The 14,423-nt window shown below is 36.7% G+C and overlaps 1 protein-coding gene across 7 annotated transcripts in view; it reads left to right on the top strand.

Moving 5' to 3' along the window:
- Positions 1–14,059, top strand: part of PHF3 (PHD finger protein 3) — a 55,307-nt gene extending 41,248 nt beyond the window's left edge. For all 7 annotated transcript variants that reach the window (XM_061347834.1, XM_061347835.1, XM_061347837.1 and 4 more), the window contains 10 exons: positions 1,037–1,187; positions 1,302–1,458; positions 2,454–2,570; positions 4,494–4,625; positions 5,205–5,337; positions 5,782–5,977; positions 7,334–7,481; positions 8,163–8,252; positions 9,479–9,674; positions 11,031–14,059. In XM_061347834.1, coding sequence (XP_061203818.1) covers positions 1,037–1,187; positions 1,302–1,458; positions 2,454–2,570; positions 4,494–4,625; positions 5,205–5,337; positions 5,782–5,977; positions 7,334–7,481; positions 8,163–8,252; positions 9,479–9,674; positions 11,031–13,204 — 3,494 coding nt within the window. In that variant the 3' untranslated portion in view covers positions 13,205–14,059. The remainder of the gene's footprint in view (positions 1–1,036; positions 1,188–1,301; positions 1,459–2,453; positions 2,571–4,493; positions 4,626–5,204; positions 5,338–5,781; positions 5,978–7,333; positions 7,482–8,162; positions 8,253–9,478; positions 9,675–11,030) is intronic.
- Positions 14,060–14,423: the final 364 nt, after the last annotated feature.

Here is a 14,423-nt window from a genome sequence, read left to right as displayed (position 1 = left end):
GTAATTTTGATAGGGATCATAGTCAAAATAATGAGAGACTTGATGATCCAACCACACAGTCTTCCCAACAGAAAAGAAAATCTGTCTTTATTAACTACTTGAAAACATAGTTCATTTGCATCTGGTATTAATACATTTTAAATTGTACTTAGTGGCTGAAACTAATAATAAAGAAATAGGGTATTTTACCATCAAACACATAAGTTAGATATTTATCAAGTCTTCAATTTGTTTCAGTTTTCAGAGTAGAAAGTAAATAAATTAATATTATTTATTTCCCATTGCTTTCATAAATAAAAAGCTACTGCTTTGTATTAATGACATTCACAGGCTGAGACAAACAAGCTTTCAGTTTACATTCTGAAAATTTAAGTTTGAAGAAATTTGGGTTTTTGCTTTAGCAGTTTTAATTTGATTAGAATTTTTCATTCATATTATTTGTGACACAAACCTTCTGATGGCCTTGTTTAAGAATGTCTGTTACCTGAATCAGAAGCTGAGATTATTATAATTGAAATAATTCTGATGGCTAACAGATACGGAAATGCTAAGTTTAATGAAAAATGGTATCTTAATGTAAAGTTTATGGTGCTTATTATACGTGCTTCCCAGATGTTTCCCAGATGTTTCTCAGTATACTCATTTTAAAATTAATGTATGCCATTACAGAAACTGAGAGTCAAAATTCCCAAGTAAAATCAAGCTGATGACCACTGGTCATCTTGGTTCAGTGTAGAAGAAAATACCTTTAGTCAAAGAGCAACAGTCCTGTTTGTTTCTTTTAAAGAAGTTTCTTTTGGATTAATCTAATTAAAACAAGATCCAAATAAAAAAAAACAAAACAACCAAAGAAACAAAGCAAACAAACCCCCAAACAAACAAAACAATGAAACAACTAACCTTCCTATGGGTCCATTCCTTTTCCTTGAAGGTCACTTCTTAGCAGTTTAAGAATAAAACTTTATGACATCCAGCAACAGTAAAAGTTTATAGCAGTGGCTTGAGTAGCTTATGTTTTTTAACTGTGTTTTGGTAGGTATTCATGAGAAACAAGAAATTAAGAAAAAGAAAAATGAGAAAGGATCCTTTAGTGCAACACACCTGCCAGCTGTGCCAGCTTCCAAACCTTCTGCTGATCAGATAAGACAAAGTGTCAAGCAGTCTCTTAAGGAAATTCTGATGAAAAGGTAAAGATTTATATATAACTATAATATTAAATTACACTTGTAATTATTTCAGAAGTCAGTGAAAAAAATTATTTGGAAGCATTTGGTAATTTTTGCCATTGTGTTCTCTCACAGACTGACAGACTCCAGTTTAAAGATTCCTGAGGAGAGAGCAGCAAAAGTTGCCACAAGGATTGAAAGAGAGCTGTTTTCTTTTTTTCGGGACACCGACTCAAAGTACAAGAACAAATATAGAAGTTTAATGTTCAATCTAAAAGATCCTAAAAATAATGTACGTATTATTTGTCTGTTGTGCTTTATGTAAATCCTTTAGTTGCTGTAAAGTCTCCTATGTAGATACATTATTAATCCTTTCAGAGTTTATCTTGTTTGGTTTGTTTCTTTCAACTTCCGTCATCTCTTTGATGTCATTTGCCTTGTGCACACAGTGTTCCCTGTGTTCTTTTTCAGCTGTTCCTCATCATTAATTCTTCAACTCCTTGCTCTGAGAGTACTTCTTATAATGGGATTTCAAAATGTAGTAGATACAGCTTGCCTAATGTGTTTGTCTTTATCTCTGATCTGTTATCTTGGTGTCCCCACCTTCCTCCTCCCCCACCCCCAGCCTTTGCTGCTTACTGCACACACTTTTGTTTCTGTCCTGTACCTTGTCTCACTGCTTTTTCATACCCACATTTCTCAAGTTTGGTCTTTTCTCTCTCTTCTGCTTTCTTTGAGCCCATTATTCAGTATCGTGCTTCCTCAGTTTCTATCTTTTATCCTTTGATCAGTTATTCTGATCAAATTGCTTTGTCTGCAGTATTTTACTATTGCAGTTAGCCAGCTGTAGATTGTGTGAGCAGGGTAAGTTCTGTCACTGGCTTCTCTTTACTCATGCTGCTAAATTATGTGGGAACCCAGGAATTTGGTTCAGTCAACAGGCAAAGACATCATCTTAGTACTAACTTCTTTCTGCTGGGTAATACAGGGGAGTTACTGCTGCCATGGGCATAAATTTACCTTCTGTTTTGGAACAACAGTTAATGTGTCTGATCATTAATGTGCATAATGCAGATACAATCTGTTGTGTAGAATAAATGGAACTCTGGAACTGGGGTTTTTATGTTGCAAAATCTAGTACAGCTTCCTGCAGTGTGAGATAACTGTGAAACCACAGTACCCGTATAGCTGTACAGGGTATGTTGTTTGTTTCTTCTCTGCTTTATTCCCAGCTGCAAGCTGCTTCTGTCTTGATAGCAATAGTGAAGCTTTTCTTCTTTCTTCTAGATATTATTTAAGAAAGTATTGAAAGGAGAGGTTACTCCTGACCATCTAATAAAAATGAGCCCAGAAGAACTGGCTTCCAAAGAACTGGCTGCTTGGAGACAAAGAGAAAACAGACACGTAAGATTTGTCAACTTATATTGTTTACTTCACTGCTTAAGCATATCTAACTTCTACATACACTTAATGTGCAAACAGAAAGAACAGAATCCATGTTGCACAAAGCAGGAAGATCTCTATAATTTATTCAGTGTTCAAAACCCAAAGGGTTTGTTTGGACAGAAGTAAAAGAAATAAATTCCTGAAAGGGGGAAACCATGTGTTTTCCCTTGCTGTGCACCTGTGTTGTTGCTTGTCCTTCCTTTCTTCTGTCTTAAGTGTGAAGGCTTCTTTGTCATTATTTCTAACAAGTTTTTAAAGCTCTAGCTGGAGCTTTATAGACACCAGTTTCTTAAAAATGGAGAGAGATCTCTTTGGACAAACCAAACACAACTGTTGTTTGCAACTTACATACTGATGGAGCATGACAGTTTGCTCACCAAGAAGCAGACCTGAAGCTGGAAATCTGATCTGCCACTGTGAAAAGAGTTCAAAGGGGAAAAAAAACCACTCACACCCCCAACCCAGACCCCTACCCACAAAAAGAAGCCCCAAACAAGTTTAAAACAACACCCCCCCCAACCCAAACCAAAACAAAAAACCCAAACAAAAAATATGCCACCAAAAAGGCCCTATCAGAGTTTACTAGGTTAGTTTGGGCATTAATTTTCTTGAAACAGGAAGTCACACTGTATCTGTAGCTGTGTTAACAGCTTAGAAGGTCTAACAGGAATATGAGGAGCTGTATTATTTTTATAGAACATCCTTTTTTCTTAGTAACCTATTTATTGTGCGGTTAGTCCAATTACAGTTAACTGCAGCTGCTCAGAAATGCCTGGTTTATAGCATCAAGTTTTGTAGCTTACAAAATCTGGATTTGTGTTGGCAAAATCTTTTTATATTTGTATGTTGCTTCATAGAACTGAAAGGCACAAAATTCGGGTAATGTTAACTGGCACGCATTTTGTTTTTGCTCACCTTCTGTAGTACATCTTTATTACATTTACTTTTGTAAAAATTAATAAAATACTGAAAACAGACCACACAAAACAACATTCCGCTGCTGTGAGGAATAGCTTCAAAACAAAAGTGTATGCTGCTTGAAAATTGCTGAAGGGGGTCCTAACGTTTCAGAGAAATACTTTGAAATTTCTAGAAGTTGAAACGGAACATGGTGTGTGAAACAAATAACAATGTATTATTTGATGATATTTTTCATTTTATTTAAGCAAGACTTTGAGAGTGCTACATAATGATCTTTTTAAAAGTTTCCCTAACAATGTTCTAGAGTAACTAAGTATTTGGCAGACAGATAAAACAATCATAGAATCTTGTTTCCTTGTAAAACCAGGCTTCAAATACTGGGGACTGCCAAAATAAACTGATTTTGGTTTAAGTAGAACTGAGCTTCAAGAAACAATTTTATAAATAATGGTTATGTTTAATTTTTTGCAACAGAGCAAAGCAGCAGTACTGATCAGAATTAGCATATTCATTACCTTAAGAATACTCTGAAATGTATGGGTTTTTTTGAGGCAGAGTGTTAGGTTTACGTACTAAAAAATGAGCTATTAAAAATTGCACAAATCTTTATGTCCTACATTGTCCCTACTGTTATGGAAATAAGAGTTGATGTGTTTTTCTTCTTTAGCTACTGTAAATTCAGGATTGCCTATCTTTAATTTTAGTGTCAAACGTCTGCTTTATGACATGGTTAAATACATGACCAATAAGGACTTGCTGCATTGTAAGTCAGATTAAGATGGCTGCTTGTGCATTTGCTTTATGAAATTATCTCACACTTGCAAAGTAAGGTTATATTCTTTTTTCTGTATGTGGTTTCCTAATTGTAATCCAATTTTTTGTTTATATATGTAGTATATATGTGGTATTTCAAATTTTATTGTATAGAATTAAACACATATAACTTCTTGTTTTTTACAGACAATTGAAATGATTGAGAAAGAACAGAGGGAAGTTGAAAGAAGACCTATCACAAAAATTACTCACAAAGGAGAAATAGAAATTGAAAGTGAAACACCAATGAAAGAACAAGAGGAAGCCATGGAAATTCAGGTAGAAAAGAAAACATGACAGCAAAGTGTATTCAGTTTGCCTAGGGAGGTTGTGAATGCTCCATCCCTGGCAGTGTTCAAGACCAGGTTGAATGAGGCCTTGGGTGATACGGTTTAGTGTGAGGTGTCCGTGCCCATGGCAGGGGGGTTGGAACTTGATCTTAAAGTCCTTTCCAACCCTAACTATTCTATGATTCTATGATTGTATTCTAATGTTGTTGTAAACTGGTCTGTGTATGATTTTATTGTTTAGATCTGTGATTATATGTTATATCTGATTTAATTTTTTTTTTTATCCTTCCTTACTTTCACCTCCGGGCCTGGTGGTTTTGTGTCCATCACTGTATGATGAATACTGGCAATAGCAGAAAATATATCTTACCCAAAAAATATTTAGGAATACCAATTCATTCTTTTAATGGATCTACAGATTTTGGGATAACCTTTTAGGCTGTACAGCTGAAGGGAGAGCTTTATGTCTGAAGGGAAGAAAATGCCATAAAATATTTAAGCAATGTGAAGGGCAATAATAGGATTATTAACAAGAAAAAAGACTAACAGAGATGTGTTTAACTTCTAGGAACCTCATACAAAGGTGTTTGAAAAGTCAGAGGAAGCTGAAAAAGATAAGGGTATAAACGAATCTGCATCTCCGGACACCACAAGTCAACATAAAAATCATCTCTTCGATCTTAACTGCAAAATCTGCATAGGTAATTTTGAAAGCTTGTCAAAATAAATACGTCATGCTTGTGTAATGCTTTTCAGTCATAACTCTCTGTGTAGCTCAAGGATGTAAATAAATGTGGGTTTTTTTCACTAGTTTGGTGACAAAGATGTAGAAGAAGTGTTTTACTTCATAATTTATGAAAGAGACTATTGAAATGACAGGCTGTGGGCATAAACTTGTCTTCTATACTTCAGAGAAGAAAATCCCTTTAATGTGTGTACATACTGTTTTTTAATTCCTCTTTCTTGTATCCCATTAGTGGTAATATTTATGTATAATATTGCATAAATATGTAATAAAATCAGTTTATGCTGCCCCACTTCAGTGGCAGTTGTAGTGGTTTTGATGCATCTTCCATGTCTTTGAAGGAAATCTTCTTTTGTTTCTTCAATAAAAAATAAAAAACGTTACATTTCTTTCCCTGCAGGACGAATGGCACCACCTACTGATGATCCTTCTGCAAAAAAAGTGAAAGTGTCTGTTGGAGTTGCACGAAAGCAATCAGACAATGAAGCAGAGAGCATTGCAGATGCGCTTTCTTCAACATCAAGTATTTTAGCTTCTGAATTACTAGAAGATGATAAGCAAGACTCATCAAAGTCATCATTCACACCTCTCCCAAAGTAAGATAAAATGTAGAAACAGTATTTTTAAGGGAAAGACACTGTTAATATTGTTAAGCTATTATGACTAAGGCCAATTTTTTAATGACATTTCAGTAATCTGTTTGTGTACTTGAACTTGTACACCTCTGTTTAGGAATGGGATTCTCTTCTGAAGTAAATGATGCTATGCATTTATATAAATAATACTTGGTATATTGTTGTGATTATGAACTTCTAATTGCCATGTTGCCTTTTGGGGAAAAGTAAGCTACCTTACGTTCTATGGTGCAAAAAGATCTAAAAAGGCACATGAGTTCATATTAAAAAGTCAAGATATAGATTTCATATTTTGCTGTTAAGGAACATTGTACAGTTCTGCGTTTGAATGTGTGTGTGTGTGTTTCTATGTATAAGGCTGGGGAATTTGAGATTGCTCTAAACAGAGCATTTACGCTGATAAATCAGGCTAGTTGCAAATCCTAAAGCAACACTTTTCTAGCAATGAGAATTAACAGCAGCTTTTTTGATATTTTGCCATATTTTCTGCCAGTTCTGTCTTTATTTTGTTCCACACTCTACTCTGCTACCTGCTAAACAGGAAATTTCATTTTACGAGGCTGTTTTTTTTCTGGCTTGAGGGAAGGTTTTCTAGAAAAACATTGATTCCCAGTTATTTAGAATTGACCAGAGTTTGTGCTGAAATTCTGCCTTTCTCAGGACAGTGCGCTCCTTTACCGAGGACAGTGGACTTCTAAGTAACTTGCAGAAGTTATTTTGAATAAAGATTAAGATCTTGCTGAAGATTCAAAGAAGCAATTTCTAGTGTAGACGGAAAGAAATGTGTTGTGTTACTGTAACAGCACATTGGTACTGCTAGTGGCTAGCTTAAAACCACTAATAGCGTACCTAGGATATTTTGATATTTAGGAGGAGGCAATCACAGAAGTTGTGGAAGTAATGCATGGGTGAGAAGAGATGAGGAAACAGCTTGTGGGGCAAGGCTGCGGAAGGGGATTGCAGGTATTCAGGTCATGGATAGACAATGTTGCAACAAAATGTGGGAATTAGGAAAGCAGGGTTGAGGATAGGTCAGCAGGTACTATGTTGTTTTCTGTCCGTTCTTAAAAGGTACATCAGTGAACTAATGTGCTGCTTATCTGACTGTCCTTCTTGTAACTTGTTTCTACTTCACTGGAAGATGAGAAATATGGTTGTATGCCTATCTCTTTTCATTGACCTTCAAGTATGCTTAATGGAAAAAGAAAATTCTTAATGGCACATCATTTCTTCTGGAAAGAAAAATGAAGATTTATATTATCTTGTGGGTTATATCATGTTGTAAACAAAGTGATTTTTGTTTGTCTTTTTTTTTAGGTCAGAAACACCTGGTACGGTGGAATGTGAAAGCCTGTTTCTGGCACGCCTGAATTTCATCTGGAAGGGTTTTATCAATATGCCTTCAGTGGCAAAGTTTGTCATTAAGGCTTATCCAGTTTCTGGCTCTTTTGAATATTTAACAGAGGTATGTATATTTACTGCAAAAAATGAACAGTTAATTTATTAACTTCAACAACCTGTTTACATTCTAGGCTAATAATAGTATCATAATGAAACACAGTGAAGCATGATCATTGTACTGAGTAAAGTATTTGTGGGAGGGCATAGGTTAGGGTATGTTTTTCCTGAAGTGTTCCTAAATGACATGAAAGTCTGGTTTTGTTGCTTATAAACAGTGAACTCAGCCATATCCCAGAAGAAATTTATGTCTATATGTACACACACGTCTACGTTACTTTTTCCCTTTATGATTAAGATTTTGAAAGTTTATTATTTACATAGGTGTGGGCCTGTCATAGCAGCTTGATCTTGTGAATCGTACAGATAACTTGAGTGTTTCCAGAGCACAGTACACTTGTTTGCAGTTAATGTTACTGAAATAAATAGTTTTGGAAAGGTGTAGATGAACAGTATTGAATGGTAACTGATTTAGTACGAATCAGTGACTTTGCACTAAAAATGTGAATTTAAATATCCCAAAGTTAAATCAATTTGCTTCCACTGTCGTAACTTTTACTGAGATTTTAAAATTATAATTTGAGAACTGAAAGAATTAAATATGTTTTGAATATATGAACATATACTGGATGAAGGATTTACCACAGTTTGTATGTTGGATTCAGATTTCTCTTGTCCTTTCTCATAGGATTTACCTGATAGTATTCAGGTAGGTGGCAGGATATCTCCTCACACTGTCTGGGAGTATGTAGAAAAAATCAAGGCTTCGGGGACCAAGGTAAGAATTTTACATATTGGAAGTCTTGTGGTGTAACATACATCGTATTTGCCCTCAAGATCTTGGTCTTTTTCCCTGGGGCATTTGCAAAGTACATGATACTTCAAGGTCTGACGGTTAATTGGATGGATGGCAGCTGGTAGTGTTTATTTTCTCGCTATCTAACCTTAACCTTTCAGGTGCTGTTTGAGAATCCTTGTATTCCTTTGAGACAGTAACTCATCATGAATGCTTGGACATCGTGTCTCAACTCTGCCCATTTGTTTTGGTACTGTTACAGTGCACAAAACCATCTTGGTGGGCCTCTGCTGAACTTGTCCCACTGTGTGCAGCTTGTCCTTGTGCTAGGGAGCCCAAAACTAGATGGTGTTCTCCAGGTGCACTCTCACAATATCTAGATAGGTAGAAAGAATCATTTCCCTTGGCCCCATGACTGCTTTGGTTCTGCCAGCCAGCATGCAGTTGGCATTCTTGATGTGGACTCATTGCTGATTCATACAGCTTGTCCACCAGCAGTATCCCCCCATGTCCTTTTATGCCAACCTTCTTTCAAGCCAGTTAGTCCCCCAACCTCTCCTGGTGTATGGGGTTACTCCATCTCAAGGCACATGATTTTGTTTGCCCTTGCTGACCATGTCAAAGGTCAGCCCAATTTCTGAGCCTGTTCAGTCCCCTCTGAATGGCAGCCAGCCCTTCAGCATATCAACCACTGCCCCTGATAAGGTCCCATCTCAGTTTTGAATGATGTCTGCTGTGCCATCTTCCAGGTCATTAATTAAGACATTAAATAACATCAGCTCCAGCTGGGTTGTAGTTCTGGAATCTGAACACTAGGTCTTCTCCCAGTGTTAATGGGTATCTTGACACAGTAACACTACAAAATAAAACTTTCTGGTAATGTTAGAACTAGGGAGAGAAACAATTAAGTGGAAGCTGACATTCTGCCATAAAACTTGGTGTTTAGCTGGCTGATAAAATGTTGGCTTTTTTGTGTTATACGCTGTAATTCTTTTTGTTACACTGAATGCTTTTTGTTTTCTCCAGTTTTCCGTAGTTATTTTTGGCCCTGTTTCTGCTGCTTCTGTCTCCTCTGTTTTCTGCTTTTTTTGGGGAGGCTTTTTTTCTCCTCTGAGCTGTGCTTTTAAATAAAGAGCAGTTACTAAACCAGTTAAAATGTCATAGAAAAATGCATCTGACCATCTTTTCCTCTCTTTTTTTATATACAGGAGATCTGTGTAGTTCGCTTTACCCCAGTAACTGAAGAGGATCAGATATCCTATGCATTACTGTTTGCCTATTTCAGCAGTAGAAAGCGTTACGGTGTAGCAGCCAATAACATGAAGCAGGTGAAAGATTTGTACCTCATCCCTTTAGGTTCCTCAGATAAGGTCCCACATCATCTTGTGCCTTTTGATGGGCCTGGTAAGTACATCTTGGAATTTAGAACTTTATTATCATAATGCTACTTAACAAGTTTTACAACAGAACTATAAGAGAAATTAAATTTAAAAATGCCACCTGTTCTGTTCAAACATGTTTTGAGTTTTCCATAGGTTTCCATATCAGTTTCCATATTAGGTTTACTGAGAAAGCATTAATTTCCCATTGTAAGATTATTTTGTTTACTTTATTGTTGTCAAAAAATTTACTGTGCATAACTTCGTTTCATGTTTACTGCATTCTTCTCTAACCTATGTGGCTTTGTAGGTTACAGTCCCAGTAAATTCAGTAATGCAAGTGAACTGTGGCAGTAGTCATACTGAGTTCCAAATTGATACTGTGACTTTAAAATAGCATTTTTCAATATTTGAAAAGTGCTAATTCCTTTTTTCTCAAGTGTCCCAAACTTCCAAAAAAATAAAAATAAATTTAAAAAACAGATGGCAAGGAAGGAAAGATCCTGAAGTGTCTCAGTTCTGCTTGCACCCAACTTATTTTGTATCAGTTTATATTGGTTATAGTAGGGCTGAAATGAAGAGAGGATGAGGGACAAGAGGTAACAGCCTCAAGCTGCAGTTGAGAAGATTTAGATTGGATATTAGGAAAAATCTCTTCACAGAGAGGGTGCTCAGGCATTGGAGCAGGCTGCCCAGGGGCAGTGGTGGAATCACCATCTCTGGAAGTGTTCAAAAACCGTACAGATGACATGGTTTAGTGGTGGACTTAGCAATCCTGGGTAAAGGTTGGACTTGATGATCTTAAAGATCTTTTCCAACTTGACTGATTCTGTGATTCTTCTTTGGAAGAAGCTAAATTATAGAGAACAAAATACATAGTGAAGAGATGGCTAATAGTGTACCTTGAAACACAGTGCCTTCCTGGAATGAGGGAAGCATTTTGGGAAGTCACTCTTGGGAAATCTTTGAAGAAGTATTTCCAACACAAATTGATGAGGAGACACTGTGGTTGCAAGTGTGCTCTTCACCTTTTTCTTTTTTTTTTTTTTTGCTTTGCTTCCACTGTTACCAGACTGTAGCCTTGTTAGACTAGCACGATGTTTAACTTCAGTGTTTTTTCTTATGTGACTAGATTTCCTTTGTAACTGTCTCATGTTCTGTATTTGGAAGTTATAATGGGCAATATAATACTTAAAGCAATTTTAAGTTGGAGTGTTTGAAGTCATAATTTTTATGTTGGAAATGTTTTTTTATTGTTTGTTATGTTTTAATCTTAAAATGAAGACTTCCTACAATGTATTATAAGAGTATGGAATTATTTTGTTCAAACGATTGCCTTAACATAAAGGAGATGATAAATTGCTGTTACAATTTTGTACAGGGATTGAAATACATCGACCAAATTTATTACTCGGATTGATAATTCGCCAGAAAATGAAGAGGCAGATTACTGCTGTTTCAAGTGTGACTAATAGTTTTGTTGATGAGGCTTCTGAAAGTACCTTGAGTAACTTGCCACCAGAGAAGAAAAGCAAGCCAAACAAACCTGAAGTCTCTCATCATGAGTTGACAATAGAAGAAGAAGAGGAAAATGATTTTTTTAATTCCTTCACAACTGTCCTACACAAGCAGAGAAATAAACCTCAGCAATCTGCTGTAGAAGACGTTCCAGCAGTTACTGAACCGTTGGTGGAAAGTACCAAACATGAACCGCCAAAGCCTCTCAGATTTCTTCCTGGAGTCCTGGTTGGGTGGGAAAATCAGCCTTCTACTCTGGAGCTAGCAAACAAACCGTTGCCAGTGGATGATATTCTTCAAAGCCTGTTGGGTACAACAGGACAGGTATACGAGCACAGCAAGTCAGAAACAAGTACCAGTGAAGATATACCATTATTAAATGAACAGCCAACCTTAAAAGAGGAAAACATGGATGTTACTGATGTAACTACTGAAGTTAGTGAAGCAAAGACTGGTTTGCATGATCTACAAGAATCCACTGACACTGCTGTGACTGTGGATGCAGCAGCTGTAGGGACCTCAAGTTCTGCAAGAAGTGCTGGATCTTTGATAGGACTGAGTCTTAAGGGAAAACCTCCAGATGTCTCCACAGAAACATTTTTAGCAAATCTATCTGCTCATTCACAGAATAAAGAAACTGAAGAAAGTAAAGAAAATGACCCGAAGCAGCAGTTAACTGACAAGGATAATAACGCTGCACAGGAAGTTAGGACCACAAATTCCAGCTTTTCTTCCTCATCAAATGGAGGGAAAAAGCCCAGTGAGAGCAATGTTAATGTAGGCACTGCTGAAGGTACCACTGCTAATGCCTCTAAATCATCTCCATTTATTAATCTTAAGAGAGACCCGCGACAGGCAGCTGGACGGAGCCAGCAGACTAATGCTGCAGAAAACAAGGAAGGAGATGTTAGCAGAAATGAAGACAGACAGAATGCTTCAGGAAGTGATCAAACAGAACCAGAGAATAAGCAGTCTGGAGAAGTGGGTGTAAACCTGTATCAAAGCGATGCACAAACCAGTGAGACACAGTACAGTTCAACTGCAGCAAAAGCAGATAACACAGTTGCATCAAAAGCGGAAGATACCAAACACTTACAGGAGGATGCAGTAATGCAAAACATTGAAACTCTGAACTCATTTAGAAGAGTACCAGCAGCAACTTCATCTCATTTTGAAACCGAAAACTCTTCTCGTTCTGAATTTATTTCCAGTGTTCCAAGCCCTCTTGGAAGTGCTAGCTTCTCGTCTGTTAGACCTCCACAGCAGAATTTTCAGCATCCTAAATCTAATCCACCTGGATTTCAGTTTCAGGCTCCTGCACCTCATAACTTCCCTCCACAAAACAACCCTATGTTTGGATTTCCTCCTCATTTACCACATCCACTTCTTCCTCCTCCTGGCTTTGGCTTTCCTCAAAATCCTATGATGCCATGGCCAGTAGCTCATTTATCAGGTCAGCCACCACACTATGCCGGACCCATTGCACAAGGGCTACCAGTGGCTCACAAACAACCACGATTTATGGGGCCAGAAAATTTTTTTCAGAGTAAAGACAGTAGGAGACCAGAAAGACGCCACAGTGATCCTTGGGGCAGACAGGAACAGCATCTGGAGAGAGGGTTCAGTAGAAGCAAAAATGATCAACACAGACAAAGATTTTACAGTGATTCCCATCACCAAAAGAAAGACAGACATGAAAAAGAGTGGAACAATGAAAAATACTGGGAGCAAGATTCTGAAAGAAACAGACGCAGAGACAGAAACCAGGAAAAAGAGAGAGATAGGAAGAGTAGGGAGGAAGGCCAGAGAGACAAAGAAAGATTGCGATCTCCACACAGTGATAGGGCTGCTGATGTAAAAAGCCCCAGAGAGACTAGAAATCCAGAAAAAAAGACAGAGAAGCCTAAAAGTGAAGAACAGCCTCATGAAAAAGATAAGGAGAGGGAGAAAAGCAAAGAAAAGCATAGAGAACGAGACAGTGAAAAGAACAGAGAGAGACATAGGGACCACAGTGACAGAAATAAAAGCAAAAGGTGAAAAGATACAGGCAGTCTTTTAGGATTTTATTTAAGTAAACTGTTAAGAGTTATGTCGTAAAACTTTGTATAAAACAAAAGCCTGCTAGGATTGTGCCATCTTTTTTATTCTGTGTTGGTGTTTTGCAGAAACAAGTCTGTGTTTTGGTACCGCTTGATGTACCAATACTCATCCTTTTTTTCATTATACCAACTATCGCTAGAAGTAGGAGTTTAATATTTTTAAAAATTTTACATTGCTGTATATTCAAAAATTTTAAAAATTTATTAATATGCAATAAAGGCTTAGAAGTTTTCTTAGCTGATGAAGTTGGCTTTAGTCAAGTCTGCAATACAGTTGCTGCCTTTGGTAATTTATGCTCTCTTCTGTTTTAAGATGCCTGGATAATTTTAAAGGTGAATTTCATACAATAACCTTTTTAAATTGCACTGTTTTTAAAGACTGTAGCAGAGCCTGAGAATCCACACACGTTACAACAAAATTGAACATGCTTGGTGGTGTAAAGAGTTTTTTGAATTATTTGGTAGTACAATAAAATAATTCAAGTATATTTCATTAGTTTTTCAAGTATTTCCTAAGCATCTGAAGCAGTTTGTGACCAGAAATTGGAAGGCTGAGCTGTTCGAATGTTATTGCTTTAAATGGCACTCATTTTAATAAGAAAGCATTTTTAACATGAATTCTTAAAAATATGATTTGTAGTAATAAATTCATTTCTCCCAGCATTTCCCATGCTTCAAAAACTTGAATACTTAAGCTTGTACATTACTTTGTGTTTTGCTATCCTTTTTACTGTAAAATGTAAATATTTTAAGGGATATTTTGATTCTAAAATGATAAAACTTTCTCACATGCTGTGTGTGTTTGATTTCATAGGTGTGAAACTGTAGGCTAAATGAATACAGGAGGCTGAGTTACAGAATGCCAAATTTGTTGTATGCTTCATGGCTTGGTCATTTCAGATTTTGAGGGGCAAAGGGAGGGAGGAGAAGGGCATTGGGACTTACTGTAAATTGATATATTGCAGTGACTGCTATCCACTGATGCAAGCTAGAAAGCCAGAAAAAATGCAAACCTGAAGACAAACTAAGATATCCTGCTCTTACACTTCTTAAAATACACTGTTCATTTTGTTGAGTCTGTCAGAAACAACAGAAATATTCCACCATATAAAGGAAAACTTATTTGTTGTTCTGGTTTTCAGTGTTTTGGTTTTTAT

This window comes from Neopsephotus bourkii, unplaced genomic scaffold (genome assembly GCF_033783945.1).
Source record: "Neopsephotus bourkii isolate Nb327-2 ecotype Australia unplaced genomic scaffold, CSIRO-AGI_Nbou_v1 NB_330, whole genome shotgun sequence".
Taxonomy (NCBI): domain Eukaryota; kingdom Metazoa; phylum Chordata; class Aves; order Psittaciformes; family Psittacidae; genus Neopsephotus; species Neopsephotus bourkii.
This window is presented reverse-complemented; position numbering and strand designations above follow the sequence as displayed.